At 34.4% G+C, this 23,409-nt stretch overlaps 1 protein-coding gene across 12 annotated transcripts in view; it reads left to right on the top strand.

Annotated features, from left to right (window-relative positions):
- Positions 1-23,409, top strand: part of CBLB (Cbl proto-oncogene B) — a 214,594-nt gene that overhangs the window by 142,189 nt on the left and 48,996 nt on the right. For all 12 annotated transcript variants that reach the window (XM_038003260.2, XM_038003262.2, XM_038003261.2 and 9 more), the window contains one exon: positions 8,104-8,307. In XM_038003260.2, coding sequence (XP_037859188.1) covers positions 8,104-8,307 — 204 coding nt within the window. The remainder of the gene's footprint in view (positions 1-8,103; positions 8,308-23,409) is intronic.

Below are 23,409 nucleotides of genomic sequence, written 5' to 3'. Positions count from 1 at the left end.
TTCACTCGTGATTTGGCTCTCTGTTTGTCTATTATTGGTGCATAGGAATGCTTGTTATTTTTGCACATAGATTTTATATCCTGAGACTTTGCTGAAACTGCTTATCAGCTTAAAGAGATTTTGGGCTGAGATGATGGGGTTTTCTAAATATACAGAGAGGACATAAAGAAATGGGCAAACATTACATGCTCATGGATAGGAAGAATCAGTATCATGAAAATGGCCATAATGCCCAAAGTAATTTATAGATTCAATGCTATCCTCATCAAACTACCATTGACTCTTCACACACTTAGAAAAACTACTTTAAATTGCGTATGGAACCAAAAAAAAAACTTGTATAGCCAAGACAATCCTAAGAAAAAAGAAAAAAGCTGGAGGCATCATGCTACCTGACTTCAAACTATACTACAAGGCTACAGTAATCAAAACAGCATGGTACTGGTACAAGAACAGATATATAGACCAATGGAGCAGAACAGACGCCTCAGAAATAACGCCACACATCTACAACCATCTGATCTTTGATAAACCTGACAACAACAAGCAATGTGGAAAGGATTCCCTATTTAATAAATGGTGTTGGAAAAACTGGCTAGCCATATGCAGAAAACTGAAACTGGACCTCTTCCTTACACCTTATACAAAAATTAACTCAAGATGGATTAAAGACTTGAATGTAAGACCTAAAACCATAAAAACTCTAGAAGAAAACGTAGGCAATACCATTCAGGACATAGGCATGGGCAAAGACTTCATGACTAAAACACCAAAAGCAATGGCAACAAAAGCCAAAATAGACAAATGGGATCTAATTAAACTAAAGAGCTTCTGTACAGCAAAAGAAACTATCATCAGAGTGAACAGACAACCTACAGAATGGGAGAAAATTTTTGCAATCTATCCATCTGACAAAGGGCTAATATCCAGAATCTACAAGGAACTTAAACACATTTATAAGAAAAAAAAAAAAAATCAAAAAATGGGCAAAGGATGTGAACAGACACTTCTCAAAAGAAGACATAAAATTTATGCAGCCAACAAACATATGAAAAAAAAAGCTCATCATCACTTGTCATTAGAGAAATGCAAATCAAAACCACAATGAGATACCATCTCACACCAGTTAGAATGGTGATCATTAAAAAGTCAGGAAACAGCAGATGCTGGAGAGCATGTGGAGAAATAGGAATGCTTTTACACTGTTGGTGGGAGTGTAAATTAGCTCAACCATTGTGGAAGATGGTATGGCGATTCCTCAAGGATCTAGAGTCAGAAATACCATTTGATTCAGCACTCCCATTACTGGGTATGTACTCAAAGGATTATAAATCATTGTACTATAAAGATACATGCACATGTGTGTTTATTGCAGCACTGTTCACGATATCAAAGACTTGGAACCAACCCAAATGTCCATCAGTGATAGACTGGATAAAGAAAATGTGGCACATATACACCATATGCAGCCATAAAAAAGGATGAGTTCATGTCCTTTGCGGGGACATGGATGAAGCTGGAAACCATCATTCTCAGCAAACTAACACAAGAACAGAAAAGCAAACACCGCATGTTCTCACTCATAAGTGGGAGTTGAACAGTGAGAACACATGGAGCCAGGGAAGGGAACATCACACACCAGGGTCTGTCAGGGGCTGCGGGGGAAAGGGAGGGATAGCATTAGGAGAAATACCTAATGTATGATGGGTTGATGGGTGCAGCTAACCACCATGGCATGTGTATACCTGTGTAACAAACCTGTATGTTCTGCACATGTATCCCAGAACTTTTAAAGTATAATAAAAGAAAAAAAAAAAGGAAAGTGACTTTTGAGCTCCTGAATGGAAAAAACTCCAAACTGTGTTCTTCATATCTTCCTTCAAAAATAAAAAATGGATATCTTTGTCAGTTGGATATGCAGCTATGTTTTGAATTACTGCCAAGGACTTTAATTCAATTAAACGTAAATTTAGTTTTCCTGTGGTTATTCTTCCTGTATATTGTTTGATATAATTTAAAAGAAAGAGAGTATTCAAAATAGTAATTCACCAAAAAATCAATAAACTCTGATTTTAATGTGGAATATGATTAAGGAGATTTCTAGATGTTCCATATGTAGAGAGTGTTGTTGGGAAAAAGTATATAGTTTTCTGAGAGAGGTGAGAAACAAGCTCAAATGATCACTTTTAAAGCAATAAGAAATAATCTTTGGCTAGGCATGCTTGCTCACACCTGTAATCTCAGCACTTTGGGAAGCCTAGATGGGTGGATCACGTGAGGTCAGCAGTTTAAGACCAGCCTAGCCAACATGGCAAACCCTGTTTCTACTAAAAATACCAAATAACTGGGTGTGGTGGCAGGAGCCTGTAATCCCAGCAGCTTGGGAGGCTGAGGCACAGGTGAATGGCTTGAACCTTAGAGGCGGAGGTTTCAGTGAGCTGAGATCACGGCACTGCACCCCAGCCTAGGTAACAGAGCAAGATTCTGTCTCAAAAGATTAAAAAATCGATAAAATAAATCTTTTACTCTATCTTCCTTCAATGGCAACCGGTCTTCAACGGTCTTCAAATTTCTAGCCTCAGTGAAATTTTGTAACTTAGGTGCTACAAATAGAAAATAATACTTGCCTTTACGAGTGTTTTAAATTGGCACTTTTGTCTTTAACCACCCGTTGTGTCTTTCGTGTAAATGTGATTAAATGTTAGAACTTCCCTTTCACATTGGGAGTAATAAAGAAGCTGCGAGAGTTGTCCAAATACATTATAGTAACATTATGAACTAGAGTGATACACTAGAAAAGGAAAGGAAATGATGGATATGATAAAATCTAGCAGAATAAGTACTTGGTTCTTAAGTCTAATGGTTAAGTTAGATGGATGCTCACTCTGTTGTAAAGTGTGTGGACAGTAACAGATACTGGCACTTTGGAAACATTTTCAGTTGACTCCAGCATGGATCTTTTATAGATGTTGTTAAAGTTGACACCATTTTTAAAAAGTGTTTAGAATGTGGACTAATTCCAAATGACCAGCTCATTCTAGACCAACTTCATGCATTAAAATTTTAAATTGGATTCAAGCAACAAATGTTTAAAACAAAAAGCTTTTACTATGTAAAAACGTATCCTCAGAAATGGTATAATTATTCAGATACATTTTACGTCTTCCTGTTAAAGAGCTGAAACTTTTCAATTAGAGCCAACAGAATATTCATTGAGTTTAGTAGTTTTTTTAATTTTGAAATTTGCAATTTAAGCAAAATAGTTTTAAATTTTTTACATTTGTGAATGATCAGTAGTAGCAACTGGCTATTTTTCACCTTTATTTTAACCTTGGCTATGAATCTGAGTTTGAAAAACCGCTACATGCTGATCCTATAGTGTAGTGTTGAAATGATTAGACTCTTGAAATAGACCCCTTGTTGTGATTTCCTACTTAGTGTTGCTTGCTATGTGACCTTCATCAAACCAGTAAACCCATTTTTCTTGTTGGTAAAAGGGGGAACAACAATTTTACCTACCTTATAGGATTAAATGAATTAATATTTAGAGAGTGCTTACAACAGTACCTAGAATTTTAGTTATTACTGTTTCTAATAAAGTACTTAGGAGATATCTCATATTTCCAATTATGATTAATCTATGCACACTGATAATTCTGCAGGTTTTAAGTTGTATTCATTTCATTACAAAATGGAATTCGTATAGAGATGTGAGTTTTTTCAAATGTTAGGATATGTTTCCTTAGTTTTCTTACTGTATTTATTCTTGAGACTATTTTTATACTAATTATGCCAACTGGAATTTTTATAGCACTTTATAAAGCTTTAAAATAATTTATCTCACTTTATGGTGTCTCTAAATGTGCATTATCTCATTGTACCCTGTATATAAGATGCAATGAATTGCCCAGGGTCACACAGCTGTAATTGGGGAAGGTAGAAGTCCAGTCCAAGTACCCTAATTCAGAGTATCTGTGCTCCTTTTCTGATTCACTATGCAGGCTTTTATGGGCCTCCCAAATCAGAACTGGAAGAGTCTAGATTCACCAATGTCTTTTTCCCTTGTTCATCATAAAATAAACCAGAACCAAAGATCTCTCCCACTCTGGGGCATTTTGTCTAAAATTACTATTAACTATCCTTCTTTATTCTTTCATTCGTTCTTTCAGCCAGGAGTTACTGAGTTTCTGTGGGAGATACTGTGCTTTGAAAATTCTTGGTATGGATCCAACCTATTCTCAGTGCATTTATATACATGTAATTTTTCCAGTTATAATTGCTATGTTTTAAAAAAGATTTGTGGCAGCCTCATAGCTACATGAAATACAGCAAGGTAATATAAATTAGAAGTTATTCATAAAGGAAAAAATACACACATGCATATGCATACACATACAGTAAAAATATAAAATACACTCCGAAATGAGACTTAGGAGGCCCTATGTATATACCCTACAGCCCTTGGTGTATGTTATATCTGTGGGAAGGCATAAAATGATTAACCTTAAGTCAAAGTATGCCTCTAATGATCAGGCTGAAAGCAAATAAATTACACTATATATAATGCTATCTTGAAAACCATTTAAAAGAACGTATTTGAGATATAGTATATCTATCTTAGCAATACTTAAACAGAGTATGGAAGGTGATGGATACATGATGGTGATGAGATGGTATTAACAATATTCATTTGAGTTTTTACATGGAGTATTTGTGGAGAATGGAGTATTATGAAGGTTTAAATTTTTTTTTTGTATTTGTTTGTCATTGTTTTTTTTCTGAGTTTACCTAAAGTTATATTTTTAAGTAATGCCACTGACTTACAGTGTTAATGGTTGAGATGTGAGTCTGAATTATTTTACTATATTACGAGAAATGACAGAATTGAGTTTCAGCTGTGTATTGTATTCACTGATAACTTATGTATCCTTTGGCTTAGAAGTATTTCTTATTTGAGGAAGTGAAACTTACTGAGTCATTTAAATAGACGAAGTCCTCAGTACTTCCTCTTAACATTCACAGAATGGTGGGAACTAGAAAATGAGTTATTTATTGGTCTTTCTTTTCCATTAACACATATTATTTGATATTGCATTAAGTATACATTGACAGAAACATTATTTTAATTATTGTATTGAAGACATTTTTCATGTGTATTTAATCAACCATCTGACAGAAACTAGGGCAGAGTAACCAAAGTATCATTTGAGACTTTGTCGTTAGACATAATTTGCATGTGACAGTAGTCTATTTATAAAGTGTGATGAAGTCATATTAGAGTAAGTACCATTAGAGACACATTCAGTGTGATCTGTGTTTGCAAATCAAAATTAGTGTTCATTGCAGCTGTTTGTCGATCTGATGAGTAATGTACACTCTCAACAACAAAACTGAAGAGAAGATGTATTTTGTGATATCTGCTCTTATAGTAGGTACTCTTAACACACATCGGTAATTTGTATAACATTAAACTTTCAAGTAGCATAGAAAAAAATCTAAATTCAGTTTTAGATGAATAGTTCTGTTTTTTCTTGTGCTATAAAGACACAATTATTGCCTTTCACCTCCTCCAGCTTCAAAACTCAGTATTTTCAGTTGCCTCTTATAAGGAAATAGATCACATAAACTAGAAGTCATCCTTAACCAGAGCGATATGTGAGTTAACCCTGGAGGTTCAAAGAGAAACTTACGTAGCCTAATAGTGTGGCTTGCACATTCTATGCACTATACTAAAAAATAACGTGACTTTCATGATTTTGATTGGGTGGAATAATTTTTAGTTATGATAATTGTACTGGAATTAGATCTTTAAAAAGTTCTTGGTTTTTAGTTATGATACTAAAATATTTACCAATGAATTTATATGATGTGTAGGAGGTACTTCAAAATGATCTAAGAGTGGAAGGAACAAGAGAACATACAGATAAAACTGGATTGAGGAAGTTGGGTGATAGGTACTCAGAAATGTATTATAGTTTTCCCTCAAATTTTATATGTATCTGAGATTTTCTATAATAATTTTTTTAAATGTATGAGTAAATTAAACGACTACGTAGGTCTCAAAGTACTGCTTTCCGTTCTTCATGTGTTAAAGACAGAGGGACCATCAGATCTTCAGATCTTGCTTTCATTTTTTTTTTTTTTTTCTTTTTTTTTCTTTTTTTTTTTTTGGCACAGGGTCTTACCCTGACACCCAGTCTGAGAGCAGTCACGCTATCGTAGCTCACTGCAGCCTCAAACTCGTGGTCTCAAGCGAAGCCCCCAGCTCAGCCTCCCAACCAGCTGGGACTTCAGGTGTGTACCACAACACCTGGCTAATTTTTTAAACATTTATTTTTTGTGGAGACAAGGTCTTGCTGTGTTGCCCAGGCTGGCACAGCTTGCTGCTAAATAAAACTGTCTTTTTGAAATTGTCTTCTGTAAATCTGTAAAAGTATTCCACTATAGGTACCTAATATGGATCCCTTTTGACTTTTATAACAAGGGGAGTTTTGCCTGGATTATAACATATATTGAATATGACTTCAAATTTAATATTCTTTTTATAAGAGAAAGATTTTGTTTTTCTTACTCCTGTGTTAGAAAATATCATTGCAAGGAGGTTATCAAAAATAGAAGAACTAAATCTTGGTTTTATTATCTATAAAATGATGGAGCAAATAATAATTAATATGTTTTGAAGCCCGCTGGACATGAACATGTTTGGTGGGAAACCTTGAAGGATTCTGTATTTATATATCTGTATTTCTTTATACCACCTTAGTTCAACTATTTTACCATTCCAAGTTTATTTTCCAAATTATATACAAGCAGATGAATAAGGGAATGTTGCAATTTATTTTTCTTAAGCAAGCTCAGTGTTTTTTGTTTTTTGACACTTTGTTTGGCAAAGGAGGTGTTCAATTGGTTGAGCTGAATGAAGCTTAGAAAGAATAAACTGTCACAAGATCTGCCACAAAGTAGATGCGAGGTAGTTGTTCAATGAGAAGAGAGGGAGAGAGTTATTCCATCCTTGATCCAAACATCACTGTTGGGCAGGTAGATCACTAATTTCCTATTAAACTAAGTGGACAGGACAGTCCTGAATTAATTATGGAACAGTTTCTTTAAAGACATCAGCTCTCTGCATCCCTTGTCTTGCCACTAAAATGGTGCTATTTCATCCTGTTTCTCCCTTAAAGTAATTTTGTGATTTTTTACTACGTTTAAATAACACATTGCTAAAGTCAGGGTATAATACAAAACCAAAAATAGAGTGGAGAATATCATATACCATCTTATCTCTAGAAAGCAATGTTGTCTGTAGGGCAAGAAAGCAGTCTTTTTATTTCCCTGCAAATTGTGAATTTTTAATATAGTTAGTTTTGAGAAATGAATGTAGGAAACTTTGAGCAAAATGTCCAATAATGACCAGTAAATACATTTCCAGCCCAAAAGTATTTGCACAAATCTTTTTGTATCATATTGTTTAAAAGCAAGATAAGGGGCAAAACTTACTATCTCACAGAGAACTTTATATTCCAAATGAGTTGTATGTCAGGATGAGAGGCTTTCAGGACAGATGATGGCTTTTGAATATAAATGCACACATTTTAATTTTTCCTAATTGTGTATAAAGATTTTAAAATACACAGGCAGTTAAAACAAATATTCAGCCACGTTAGATGCACAGGTATTGTATTTTTCTCACCAATACTACTGCTGTATTATGAATTTTTACCAAAATGTACTTTTTAATGGAATGTTTAGTTAGTACTGCTGTCTTTTCATAAGGAGAGACATGATTCAATGTCCAGTTTTCTTCAGTACTCTATTGCCTTGATACATTAGAATAATAAGTGAACATTCAGGAAAATAAAGAGGTTTCTTTTCTTGGGAAAATCGAACTTAAATTTTTATTTTTTCCTTAGGAAACTGAAGATACTGACCATTTATTATATATTTTGTTGACTCCCTGTTCTACACACATTACCTCTTCAAGACAAATCTTCCCCCACCTCCTACCCCATAAACTTTTTTTAGGGGGGTGACTTTTATAGTTGTAGAACATTAGCATTTCTCAGTACTGTTTGTTTTGAAACCATGCATTTTCTGTTTATTTAGGAGTCAGATGGTCAGGGCTGCCCTTTCTGTCGTTGTGAAATAAAAGGAACTGAGCCCATAATCGTGGACCCCTTTGATCCAAGAGATGAAGGCTCCAGGTGTTGCAGCATCATTGACCCCTTTGGCATGCCGATGCTCGACTTGGACGACGACGATGATCGAGAGGAGTCCTTGATGATGAATCGGTTGGCGAACGTCCGAAAGGTAAAACTAGAAACATGGGTTTAGTTAGGGTGGTGTGACCATATGAAAAAGAAATGATGCTGTCATAAATGGAGTATGACTGAGTGTATTTGAGTTTACAAAAGAAGCACACACACATACTAGGCTAGGCCTGTACAGGGTCATGATCATCAATATCATTGTCTGCTACCTCCACATCTTGCCCTGCTGGAAGGTCTTCAGAAGCAGTAACACACGTGGAGCTGTCATCTCCTACGATAACAATGCCTTCTTCTAGAATACTTTCTGAAGAACTTGAGACCATGTTACAGTTAACATTTTTTCATTAGTAGGAATATACTCTAAAATAATGATAAAAAGTGTAATATAATAAGTACATAAACCAGTAACATGGTCATTTATTATCATTGTCACATATTATGTGCTGTGCATAAGTATATGTGCTATACTTATATGCAACTGGCTGCAGAATAGGTTTGTTTACACCAGCATCACACAAACGCGTGAGTAATGCTTTGTGCTGTGACATTAAGATGGCTATGATATCACCCACCAGGCAACAGGAATTTTTCAGCTTCATTTTAATCTTATAATATCTTACGGGATCACCATGGTATGTATGGTCCATTACCAAAATATCATTGTGCAGGGCACAACTATAATGTTGACAGGCTGATATAATCATAGATTGAGAGGGAACTCGATTCTACTCAAGGTACTCTCATTGGTTTTAAACATCATAATCAAAGGTGATGAGAGTGTTTGTATAGAATTAAACATCATCTAACACTGGCAATAGCAAATCTGTGAAAAAAAATTTAAGAAGGGAAATTATTAAATTTGGAAATTGTGAAACTGAATTTGATTAAAAATATTCTTTGTTCAATTCTAGAAGAAGTGTCTGATAGAGTTTTTTCTTAATGGGAAGGCTGTCTCACTGTTTGGCTTCTAAGAGGTCACATAAGATTTACTTTTGTGAATTTACCAGAGTCTGAGTTTGCTCATCAGTGTTGTTGACTCAGAAAAATTGACCTTGTCAGTTCACTGAGAATGGATGTTACTGCCCAATTTAAGTTTATATAACCAGGTACATAACAGACTAGTCAATGAACCAGAATGCCAACTGATTAATTTGCAGACCGGAAATACAGTGGTCAAGGGAGGTAGACTCTTGGATATCAGGCTATTCCCTGTACAGGAAGATACATGAAATCCCAATTACTTTCACAAATTTTTTGCTCTCAAAATCGGAGAAATGGGATTGAGTGGTGTGAAAGGTCTGCATATATGGTGCCACGCTTCCTCCTGACTTGGGCAGACATGGCTAATCAGTCATGATACTTATCGTCACTGAGTTCAGACTTGGCCTACAGAGCCTTTTCAACGCAGCCCTGAAGATCTTCCACTATAGTTCATTAGGTTTTGGCAGGTAGCATGAAACTTATTTGCCATTGTCACTAGATACAGTGATGATAATGTGTAATAGCATCAGATTGTATTCACTGTATTCATCTATCTCTGTAGTAAGGAAATGCTTGGTACTGGAATTTCGGCAAGGCGTTTCTTTGGGTTACTTCATTTTTAGGACTGTGTCTGAGTTTTCCTCTTGGGAAACTCCTGCATTTTCTCCCTCCCAGTGTTCCCTGCTGACCAAATACATTCCCTTAGGATATTTTTACATACAAATTTTTACATAGGGAGATATGTTAACATCACCAACATGGCTACTCTCAAATTTTGCTTTTTTCTGGAATGATTTTTATTACTTATCTTATTGGTTTTTCATAAATTTTATAATTTAACCCTCAGAGAAACTACACATGAGTTCACACTTTACTCCTGAAACGTATAGCTTTTATTAATAGTTTGAATTACGGGATTTTTTTTTTTTTTTGACCTAAGAAATGGAAGAAAGAAAGTAGTTATTCCTCAGAAATCCTAAAGGATGAACAAGAAAAATAATCTCAAATTGAAACAGACTTGAGACTTGAATCTCAAAAAAAGTTAACTTAAGGAAGACGTGAAATAAAGCACCAGTTCTGCGACAGAGTAGTAATGGGATGCCAGGCAAGTTATATAACCTCTTTCTTCCTCAGTTTACCCCTTTGTAAAACAGAAAAATAATAGTCGCTTCTCTATTGGGTGTTGTGATGATCAGTTGAGATCAAGGACCTAAGAACCTAGAAGAATGTCAGGTCACCAAAGTCATAAATGCTTACTATATTATTACCAATGTTAATTAATAATACTATGTAATACATTTTCTAGGACATACTCCATAATCTGCGTTAGTAGAAATCATTTCATCACTATGCATGTGAGAGAGCTACATATGGGGAGTTGGTGATATTAATATACTGTTCCCCAGAAGACATAAGTGTGAATACTGGCTTTACAATGTGCAAATACAAACAAATCACATGACTAGTCTGAGCCTGATTTCCTCTTCTGAGAAGAATAATACCTCCCTAAATTGTTGAGAGAATGACATATGTTATTAATGCTGATTTTATTGATTTCTGACCCTTTTTACTGAAAGCTAAAAATAATTTTACATTTTAAGTGGTATATGTTTAAATTACTATATTAAGTACCTACAGAATGTCCTTGATTTTACATCTTGTCCTAAAATATTCACTACCTGGCCCTTTAAGAAAAGGTTTGCATTCTCAGGTCTAGGACATAGTAAGCATTTAAAGAATGCTTATTGAATGGATGGATAATGGAGAATGACAGAAAAGTATTTGAGATACAACAGCTCAAGTAGTTCACGTTCTCCAGGTAGCAGTGCTTTTTTTTTTTTAGCTGTGAAGACATTTCAATTTTCTTTACTAAATGGGTTTTCATCTTCAATGATCCATGTCAGAGGGTGGGTCTAGACTTTAAGATAAATTTTTAAAAGAATTTTGTATACCTTACTCCTTGGGAGAAAACAGTATTTGCCCTATGTGAATTTGAGAAAAGTTGCAGTCTCAACCTGCTTTCCATTGAATTAAGTTGACGCTTGAGCCTCTTTTCAGTAGTGGCACTAACAATAGAAAAGAAATGCTGGGAACATAACATGAGAAGCAGAATGTTCCAAGGTGGCTCTAGTGTTTCTCCTTGATCTTATCACCCACTCCCAAGACCATTCATATTTCATTGTCTCTGGCATACTGGTGAGCTTTCTGTCAAGGGAGCTGAGAGATTTTTACATTGATCCTTTCTGTTTTTTACCCCACAAACAGTAGAATGATGATCTGAATCCTTACCGCCCTAGAAGTCACACTTCAGTAACTTATTTGGCAGTCAGCAGTGTCATTTAATAAAGCTTTACTTCACTACAATCTTGTTATACTTTCCTGTGGCCGTTATATAGTTTAGAAATGTATATCACTTGTAATTATTTGTTTTTAAGTTAAAGAGTTATATTTCAATTAAATGTCTTTATGTCTACTCATCTGCCTCTAGTCAATTAAACTGATTGTGACTTTTATAGCATTTCATAAATGTATACCACATAATTTTCAATAAAACCTAAATTTTTATGTAGATACAAGCATAATTCTTTCTGAATAATTTGGAAAATATTGCTATGATGTTATGTTCTTATAACATTTTATATATACTTCTATATCAGGAGCTACAGTAAATTGTTATTTAAAGGACTATCTTTTCTATTAGATTATTGACACTTAACGCCAGGGACAATGCCTTGTGTTTGTGTTCCCAGGCACCTAAATGCACTCAATTACTATTTACTAAGTGAACTAATAAATGCACACACCTGCACACGTGTTCCTTCAGGGCAATGACCTAATCTTATGCATGTTTTAAACTTCGTTCCAACCTGAATACTAATATATATATATATACACCGAACATCAAACTAATAGATTTTGTCTAGTTTTTTCCTATAGGAGTGGTTATAAACAAATGTCACATGGTCATCTTGACACAGTAGTTCTTCTACCTGTATGTTCTCCCTCTGTTTCTTAAATCATTCTTCGTTCATTCATGCATTTTCATTCATTCACTCATTCATTTATTTTTTAATTAACTAGTTAATTAATTTAGAGCTGGAGTCTCATTTTATTGCCCAGGCTGGAGTGCAGTGGCACTATCTTGGTTCACTGCTACCTCTGCCTCCCTGGTTCAAGTGATTCTTCTGTCTCAGCCTCCCGAGTAGCTGGGATTGTAGATGCCTGCCACCACGCCTGGCTAATTTTTGTATTTTTAGTAGAGGCAGGGTTTCATCGTGTTAGCCAGCCTGGTCTCGAACTCCTGACCTCAAGTGATCCAGCTGCTTCAGCCTCCCAAAGTGCTGGGATTACAGACATGGGCCACCATGCCTGGCCTTACTCATTTATTTTTACAACATTTTATTCTGTCAGTTAAAAGAGTGACTGCCAGTGATTGTCCAACAGAATGGTTCCATTGTTTCTATCTGCCATTTTGAATACTCATCTTTTTCTTCTTTTATGAGTGGGCCGATGACAATATTGTGAAATTGTTTCTGCCTGTCTTAAGCATATTACATTCTTTAAATGAGTAATGCTTCCATCGTAGCATGGAAACATACTTTGATTGTATATTCCTGTTAGCAAGGTGATACACCACAGCTGGAGTTTATAAATAGTAGCATACTAAACATATAGTGTATTTCTATTACTTCTTTTATAGTTAAATGTGTTTAATAATGCTAATGCTTACAGAAATAGTAGAACCTAGAAGTCTATAATACATACCTTTTGATTCCCTCTTTGATAGAAGGTGTTTTATGATTCTAACTAGAATATGTTTTCGATTTTGCCTGAGTCTATATCGTTGCCTGAGTTTTCAAGCTGTCAGAATCCTGGGATAATGAGATCAGATGTGAGCGCTCAGAGAAAGTTCAGGATGTGATGGGTAAGATCACAGCCTTCTCTCTGACTTCAGTCAGATCATAGCTAAAAAAGATCTGTTGCTACCCAGAGATTTGCTTCATTTTGCCAGAGGATTAAGAGGAATCTTAGCAGTTTTTCACAGTATTAATCACCAAATACATAACATTTACATTTGAAATAAATAAAAATTCACATATAAAATTAAAATATTGACAGACTGAACTAGTGAATGAGCCCAGATTAGTTCTTATGGTCTTAAACATTGTATTTTCTTAAAATAATATTTAAAATCTTAATGAATGGCCATATTAGAACAAAAATGGGTATGACCTTAAGTCAAGGGAGTTATTTTTTATGCATTCTCCTTTGTTGCCTTCTTCAATTAAAATACATCTTGCTAGTTAAAAACTTAACATGTCATCTAAATATTGCTTTTCCTAATAAGCGTGAAGAAAGCCTCTATAAGCAGGGGTCCCCAAACCCTAGGCTGTGGACCAGTACCAGTCTGTGGCTTGTTAGGAACCAGGCTATGCAGCAGGAGGTGAGCAACAGGCTAGTGAGCAAAGCTTCATCTGTATTCACAGCCACTCCCCATAGCTCACACTACCGCCTGAGCTCTGCCTCCCCTCACATCAGCAGTGGCATTAGATTCTCATAGCAGTATGAACCCTATTTTGAACTGCACACGGGAGGGATCTAGGTTGTGCGCTCCTTAGGAGAATCTAATGCCTGATGATCTGCCACTGTCTCCCATCATTCCTAGGTGGGACTGTCTAGTTGAAGGAAAATAAGCTCAGGGCTCCCACTGATTCTAAATTATGGTGAGGTGTATAATTATTTCATTATATATTACAACGTAATAATAATAGAAATAATGTGCACAATAAATGTAACACTTTTGAATCATCCCCAAACCATCCCCTTCCTCTCCCTTCCACCATTCGTGGAAAATTTGTCTTCTGTGAAACCAGTCCCTGGTGCCAAAAAGGTTGGAGACTGCTGCTGCATAGTATTCCTGATCCTAAGGAAAGAGGAGTGGGTACATATCACAGTGTTGTTGCAGCTATTTTTAGGAGGGTGTTGCCTTTTTATGTTGTCTATTTAAATCTGACTCACAGGATTAGTGTCCGTGTTGGAGCTGTAAGGACAAAAATTACAACAGAAGTGAAATACAAAAATGAAAATAGACATTGGAAATGTAGAACATGGTTCTCAACTACAGGCAATTTTACCTCTTGAGGGTATTCAGTAATATATGGGGACATTTTTGGTTTTCACAATGACTAAAGGATGGCAAATACTGCTGGCATTGAGAACAGGCCAGAGATACTAACCATCCTGCAACGTGGGTGATCCTACCCAAAAAGAGTGACTCTAACTATAGTACTGATAGTCTAGTTCTCACCACTCCCTTCTCATAACATTTAGGTAGAGTCATGAGTGACAGTAAGCAATCCAAAGTCACAGGTTTGTTGTTTCTCATTTATTTGCATTCTGTTTACTGATTTTCTAAAAGCTCTTCGTACGAAATAGTGGTATTTTCTTTATTAGCATGTGATTAACAAAAGAAACAACTGCCTCATCCAAGTGGTGTATGATGTCATAGGATACCTTGAAGACATTTTTACGTATTTCTCAAAAATAACTTGAATACATAGTATATTAGAAGAAGCAACACTTGAACTCTTTTACTCAGTTTTGAGTCCACTGCCTCTGGTAGATTGTCAGCTCCTTGAGGACACAGACTATGCTTTATTCTTCTTTTCATTCTTAGAGCTTTGCATGATGCTTGATACACAGTAGGCCCTTGAGAAGGTTTTGTTTTGTTTTGTTTAAATGATCAGTGGTGACACTGTTCTTACTTGTTATATTCTTAAGTAGAGCTACCCTCTTGGAGTCAAACTGCCTGGGCTCATCTTCTAGTTTTCCTACTTGGTATCTATGTACCTTGCTTTATTTAACACCCCTTCCACTCCCCTTCCCTCAAGTACTTGGTCCATAAAACTCTGCCTCTTTAAGGTTAAATGAGTTCATATATATAAAAAGACATTAGAACAGTGCTGGCACATGGAAAATGCTAAGTATTAGTTGTTACTAATATTATTTTTTAAAATAGATTAATAGAGATGGGATCCTCACTCTAATGCCCAGTGCAGTCTTGAACTCCTGGCCTCTAGTGATCTTTCCACCTCAACCTCCCAAAGTGCCAGGATTACAGGTGTGAGCCATCACACCTGGCCACATTTTTTATACTAGTGTTATTTAAGACTCCTGAAATATTGCTGTGCTTCTAAGAGTTCAGTTATCAGTATTTTTGAGTTGTCTGTGGAAGTTTTTCTTTTAGATACGATATCATTCCATTAGGAAAAATTAGATGCCAAAATTATATCGGTTATCAAGCAATTAGTTGTATTTCTTTAACATATTAACATCTATATAGTTATAATTTCATTGCATAACCACATTAAAATAATTTACTGTTAAACCATATTTCAAATTTGAAACTCAGAAAATGCAAACTTATCAACATGTCAGCTGAAACACTATTTTAAGGATTAAATAATTTAGATAAGATTACATTGTTCTTATTTTCTGTGTAATTAAGTTGAAATGATTAAGTATTATCTAAAGTAGGGTGAAGAACTACAGTAACCAAATAGCAATTGCTTGTTCGAACCAGCTTTAGCTGGCATTTGGAGAGCAATAAGGGTTTCACATGAAACCATTATTTTCAGTGACTGAAATTTATTCCTTTAATTCTCAGAATGTTCTTGTTTCTCAGCCATTTTTATGGAAATATTTCTGAATTATATGTCACCCTTCCCTACCTTCTCAAAATTGGTTATGCAGCTGAGTGAACCAAAGGGCATAAGAAGCCACTACAGTCAACACGACACATTTCTAGAAGCTTACATTTTGCTACAAGATTTAAGGGTAGGTTGCATAAAAAGAAGAGAACCATAAATTTAAATTAAAATCACACATATATTTGGATCAGGATGTAAAATTTGTATAAATATTTAAAGTAAAATATAAAACTTTAAAGAAATTTCAAGGTTATGGAGTCTGATCATAGGCCAAGAGATCAAGTCCCTCTTATAAGAAGGTATTTCAAGGAGAAGCAGTATCATCTCTTGTGTTAACAGTGGTCAGTATTTCGGTAGAACAGTGCCCTTGAGGTTATCCCAAGTGTGAGACTGCACTACTTTAAAGGAGACCTGTCGGCAGCTTTGTTGACCACTTCCCTGCCCGACCTCAAAGAGAAATCGGCTCTTATTCCAATTGGCATTTCTTAGTATATAGGTTTCTGTTTTCCTCCACTTCTTAACTGCTTCTAATTTGAAAATTTCCAGAACTTACTAGTAGAACATAGACAGTAATTCGGCCTTTGAGTTAGCTTCATTTTACACACAAATCAAACGTCCATATTCTTAGGAAGGTAGCAGGGTGCCTACATTCTGTTTCTGTAGGAAGAAGTAGGAAAAAAAATGTTCCTCCTACTTCAGAGGACTTTCCTGTTTCATTCTGGGTTTCTCCCCAAATTCTTATAGGTTGAGACTTCTAGAAGTATGACTGTGGGTAAGCAGGAAATGATTGTGTTGCTCTAGCACAATATTCTTCATATAGGCTTTTGTTTATTGTCTGTGGAGGTACTCCAAAATAGATAACAAAAGTCATTTGCTTAAGCTATAATTACATATGAATATGTGAGTGTGTGTGTAAGCATTTTTGTAGCATATACCCTCTCTGAATAATATTCTGTGTAGGCTACTGTTTTAAATACTCTTGATTTTTGTTTTGTTCACAAAATAAAGCGAGAAAAAGAAGAGAACAGTAGCAAGTAAAATATACTTAGAATATTTTATCATGTGATAAATGTTTTATCAATGTCCTTCATTAATTTTCACTCATTTATAGAAAAACACTGACTCTCTGAGTCCTTCTCATCATCCTTATTATAATACATGTATATACCTTGTTCAGATATGGAAATGCATTAAGTAAAAATCTTGTTAAAAGTGTTATAAAATTGACTTTGATTATCTCTGGGACTGTCAGAACTCTCATCCTATTAGTAATTGGAGAGGTTTTATCTTGTCCTGTTTTTATAATAAGCCTGACTGTGCTTGAAGTTTCTTACCAAATGTTTTGCCGTTTCCATAATAATGGATCTTATTAACGTTTTTATAAAATGGCTCTTTAAAGATGTGGATAAAATGAACAGTGACTAAAATAGAATGAGTCCCTGATTATTATTGGTAATTATTGAACATAATGAGATGGGCTTTTGACTACTTTACTTCTTGAGTTTTTTTCTGTCAGGATTTTCTGTTAAAGATTGAAAATGTGGATTTCTCTGTTCCTCGTGGATCCTAAAAAAGGATTCTGTGCATTTTGTCAGAAAAATAAATAATAGTATTTATTAATTTCCAAAGGCAAAGGGTGAGTATGTAGACATAAAAGAATCCAATGTGGTCTTTAAATTTCTAGAACACCAGTATTCTAGTTTGTAAAAGATATTCTCAATGTTACCAGGACTAGAGAACTTAAGAGAAATTGTTAATTAGACAAATACACTGGTGTGATGATAATACAGGAAGGAATCAAGGCTGGCTCAGCCTTTGTATTTAGTAAGAAGCTGAAACAGATAATTTATCATAAAGTTTTAGAAACAAGTTAATACTAGAAAAATGTGGGAATCACCTAAAATCAAGATAAAGGAATGAAATGTTACTACTCAGTGTCTTGTAACTTGAAAGGATGTTTCTGTCTTTCCCAACTTTTGCAGTTACCGCTACATAAAGATTTTTGATATTGTGAATAAATTCTGTACCATTAATTCTGTGTTCACATTCTACTTTCTATGCTTTATGACTTAATTTTTCCATACTTATATTTATTTGGCTTAAGAGTAGAGAGGTGAACATGAAGGAGTAACAAAGAAAGGAACTCATTTAAACAGTGCCCAAAAGGACATGATACTTTAGTCATTCATTAACACATGAAAACCAGAAGAGCACAGGTGAAATCTCTACCATGAAAAAGCCAGAAAAATTAAACTGCAGAAAAGATAGTGACAGCAATTATAAAAGAAAGAGGTTCATTATCCTAATATATAAAGAGCACGTTCAAATCAACAAAGAGGAAATTAGTGGATATGGGGACAAAAAAAAAAAAAAGAAGCTAGTGACCCAAAGAAGAAATATACATGTCCAACAAACATTGCATTTCTTTCAAATTATTTGTCAAGGAAGAAAGGGCAGATTTAAACATTGTTATGACCCATTAAAATGACAATCAAGCATCAGAGCAAACAAAAATATTCTTTGTGTTTGAGTTTTTTGTAATGGTAATTATCACACATGGCTGGTGAGAGAATAAATTGGTTTTACCATCTGGACAGCAAAAGTGTCTTAAGAATGTTCATAAATTTGACACAGTTACATGTCTAGAATCTTGTGCTCAAAAAAACTCTGTGATTCTTTCCTTAAAAACTAGCACATATATGGTTAAAGATTTCTTTATGATACTACTTTATAATAAAGAAAACTTGAAAACAGCATAAGTGTTCATTGCACAGGAATGGTTTTGTAAATGCTGGTACATCCATATATGCATACTTTAAAATTATATTCATGAAGAATGTTTAACATCAGTTAATTTTTTTCTGTATAATGCTAACAAACATTGAGTAGATTTAATATTGTGTATGTGATTAGGAACCAATGGCTATATGTAGGTGTTCTTTAAAATATCTTTATATTTCCTTATAATTCCAAAATTTCCTGCAGTGAAATTATGTTCTTTATAATGAAGAGAGAAAAAGTGAAATAAACAGAAAATTGAAAAGATACAGGGACAGGACTGCCAAAACCAGTAAAACGTGTTTTTTATGGCAAACAGTTTGACAACATGCATACCCCTAAACTTATAAGCCTAATCTGATTCTTAAACTACTTTTCTTATTATCATTTGTTGTTTTTTTGTTTAAGACCCTTTCTAGGTTAAGAAGAAAGAACCTAATCATGTTAAATTAAATTCTAAGTTTGTTTTTTTAAAAGTCAGTGCTAATAATAGCAAATAGTCCAAGAGGCATTTCTATTTGACTTTTGAATGCATATTTACTTAATTTAATTATTTGGTTAGATATTTGAGTTTGTTACTATTGCATTGTTTAGAGTTGATAGTGGGAGGAATTGTCTGGGACAAAATAAGAAATAACACGGATGAGCATTTTGTTTAAAAATAACTTTAATGGAATTACCTTTTGGCAGTGTAGATGGGCAAGCTTTGACTAGAAATTTAGAGATAATAGTTTACATTCTGTCCCTTTTACATCAAAATAATCCATTTTCCTAATCATTTCATCTAAATAAAAATTAAATATTTTACATCAGCATTTATTTTATGTGTTTATAAATGTTTTACATCAGCATTTATTTTATAATGCACTATTAATTTTATTAACCCATAATGTTCCTGTCAGATGGATTAATTTTATTCTTTAATCTACAGATAACAATACCAATAGGTGGTGACATTTTCAAGACTGCGTAGCATCTTTATGGTATAACTGAAATTTAAATATAAGAAATTTGAATATAGGAAATTTAAATATAGGAGATCTGTGGTTTGAAATCAGGTTATACATTTATTTATATGATTACTCAAATGAAAAAAAAAAAAGTTCTTTATAACCAGTTGGCATTAGAGCTTAGTTAGATAGCCATACTTGAAATTTACATTTTCTAATCAAGATTATCCATATGAACAAAATATTAACTGTTGTTATTCAGAATTTAAATGAATCCTTTCCTACTTTTCTACCCAAGATGTTTTATACTTATGTGTTTGGTCTGCATTTTTATGCACAATGGAAGTAGTAGTGATTAAGAGGAATACTGGACAAATCAGTAAGTGATAATTAGCACAGTTCACAGTCTTAGGATTTAAACCTGAGCCAGGGGATTGGTTCTGTGTTTGTTTGTTGTTATTGTTTTACTCCAACAGCTCTCTTTATCACCTATCATATGTAGAGAAAGATAAATAGCCTGGGTAAATTGAACTGGGGATTAGAACTGTGGAAGAAGGCTCAGAAAAGGGTGGAGGAAATGGCTGATAAGGAGTGAATTTAGGGGATGATATGAACTGGTAGACTAAAGATGAAGTCCCACATTCAAGTCCCAGCTATAGAGGCATTTGAATTACCTGGTGATTACCTGTACAGGGGAAAAGCCTGTTACTCTAGAATTTAGTCTTTTAAAATGCAAAAATAAAAATTAAAAATGCAGATATTACATAAAGACAGCATTGTCTTTTAAAGGAGAAATAATTTCAGTCTACATTGAATTGATCTACTTTATTTTTTTATTTTCAGAAGGATGAAAAAGAGCAGACTTTTTATTCTTTAAAGCGAGCTGATAAATTTTGATGTCTTGAATTTTTAATATCTCATCCAAAAAATTAATTATGGACTGGATTGTGCAACGTTGTGCTAGATTTCCTTTTTTCCTTAGACTTTCAAATAGGAAGGCAAGAAAAATACAATTTGTGATGACTCAAATAAATTAAAAATGACCTTCTATATGAACAATATCTACTAAAAATGTTTACAAATCTTCATAGTGTTTGAATTTTACCAGCAATGAAAGTTAATGCAAAGCTTCAGCATGCTAATTGCGTAATTGTTTTAAAAAATAGTAAAAGGTTCAGCAAAGAATAATGCATTACTATCAAAAGAGCATTGTTAAATTATGTACTCTTAGGTGAGAATTTTACTCTAATTTAGGAGAACTCAGGAAAATGAGGTTTGGTGAGTTTAGTACATATAATCAATAAAGGTGAAAGATATTTTGGTCCTTTACATACTCTCCATAAAATCTTTCTAACTAAGCCAACTTACAGATACTGTATTGCTTCAAAATGAATTAATTCTTCAAAAGGACAGTACATAATCACCTTCAGAACACAGTATGAATTGCGCTAAGCAAGGTGTGCTTCCAGTTACATTCACAAAGCTTCAGATAGTCTGCTCATCTGGAAGTATCTAAAATTTCAAGGTTATTACTTTGCCACACACATTGGTTTGGATATCTGTTCTGAGGATTTTCATTATACTCTTTCAGTATCTAACAGGCTCTTCAACACATTTCAAATCAAGTTTACCCCATTATTTAAACATGCTAGAAGTTTAGTAACTGCTTAAATATTACTAATTAATCCACTCTAGGGTGAAAGTCAAGTTCTAATACTGATGATGGGCTGTTAGCTCTATCACAATTCTGTGTCCTGTTACAGTAAATGAGAGAAGTGGGAAAATATTTGCAGAAGAAAAGTGCTTGGAGGAGCACAGGTCTCATTCAGCAGTCTTTGCAGTGTGTGCATCTAGCCCTGAAAAGTGTCTTTGCAAGTAACTAAAGAACTATGCATTCTTTCTATATATATAAAAATATATTATTTGGGCTAGAAACAGTGTTGATAGCTTTGCTTCTTGATTCCTCTTTGTAAAGGATAGTAGCCATATCAACAAAGCATTTTTCTCAGGTAACAGCTTTTCTAGTTCTCAGAGAATATAATTTATCCTAATAGGAATGTTGGAGAATTAGTTGTCTTGTGACAATTGCTGATCTACAGTGTCAAGATTCTGTGATGCAAATAGCTTTATATGAGGAATTTTTTCTGATCTATGATGACTTTGGGATTAGTTTTGCTCCAGAAGGTTCAAATTTATGGAACACGTGAGGCCCTGAGACTTTCTGGGTAGAACTGTTCTTTAGTTAAGAATCACTGACTATACTAAAGTCAGTTTGTGACTATAGAGATTCTTTATTTTCTCCTTCAGTGACAATTGAATTTTTTCTACTTACCATAACCAAGCTAAAAGGTATGAAAAAGAATCACTAATTTTTTAAAAAGAAATGTCTCTTAAAATTGTAATGTAAAATTATGTTGAATTTTGTTGAATGATTATGTTATTCGGCACCAACAGAGACAAAGACTTTGCAGTTTAGTAATGTCATGACAATATTCAGGCATATCGGAGGTATGGTCTTCTGTTTAGCTACCCAGATTTATTTATTTTATTGTTTTTTTAGAGACAGGGTCTTGCTCTGTTGCCCAGGCTGGAGTGCAGCGGTACGATATAGCTTACTGTAAAGTCAAACTCCTGGGCTCAAGGAATCCTCCTGCCTCAACCTCTTGAGTAGTGGGACTGGAGGCGTGTACCACCAGACCCTTCTAATTAAAAAAAATAAAAGATTAGTAAAGAGGAGGTCTTACTGTGTTGCCCAGGCTTGGCCTCCCAAAGTGCTGGTATTACAGGCATCAGCCACCAGGGCTGGCCTCAGATTTATTTTTAAAAAGTCTTTACAAAGGATGCATAAATTTCCAACTATATAAATGTGGGCTGTGCAGTGACTTCCTTGCAAATCGTATACTATGGGAAGGAGGAGAAAAAAGAAGGAAACTTAACAGTGAAGAAGTCTGATAAACAATACCACAGTCAGGTAATTAAGGTCAACAATAGCAGTGATGAATCATGTTGATAGCATGGATCCTTGATATGATGTGGTCAGAATGACACTTTACTTCCGTGGTCCTACTCCTCAAAACTTTTAACCCCAGGCTAATTATTTTTAAAAATTAGATAAATCCCAATAAAGGAACATTCTGTATAATCTCTAACCAGTACTCTACAAAACTGGCAAAGTCATCCAAAACAATGGATGTCTGAGAAACTGTCAGAGCCAAAAGGAGAGTAGGGAGACATAATAATAAAAACTAAGATAGTGTCCTGCATGAGATCCTGGAGAAGAAAAAGGACATTGGGTATAAACTAAGAAAATCTGAATAAAGTATGGATTTTAGTTAATTAACAAAAGCCTTATACAGTGTAACAAAGTGTGAATGTGAACACAAATCTATTATCTCAGTTAAAGACAGACTAAATGATAAAGCTGCTGAGTTCATATTAAATTGTCAAGTGATGGCATCAGCAATTCGTACAAAGGTAAGTAACATTAGTAGGAAAATGGCTTACAAATAAGTTTAAAACTCTATAAATACTAACATTCAGAAACAGAACAATATCAAAGCATGATAGATAGTATTGTAAAAAGTAAGCCTAAATCTTGAAAGAGCTAGTAACTTAGACTTGAAAAGGAAACTGCCCAGTATTTCAGAACAGAATATTGTTTACCCTGTTAAGGCTACTTGATTAACTATATGGCTTTTAGAACAAATAGAAATCAGGTTATGC

This window comes from Chlorocebus sabaeus, chromosome 22, assembly GCF_047675955.1.
Source record: "Chlorocebus sabaeus isolate Y175 chromosome 22, mChlSab1.0.hap1, whole genome shotgun sequence".
NCBI classification, from domain to species: domain Eukaryota; kingdom Metazoa; phylum Chordata; class Mammalia; order Primates; family Cercopithecidae; genus Chlorocebus; species Chlorocebus sabaeus.
The sequence above is the reverse complement of the archived record's forward strand: the minus strand, read 5'-3'. Positions and strand labels throughout refer to the sequence as shown.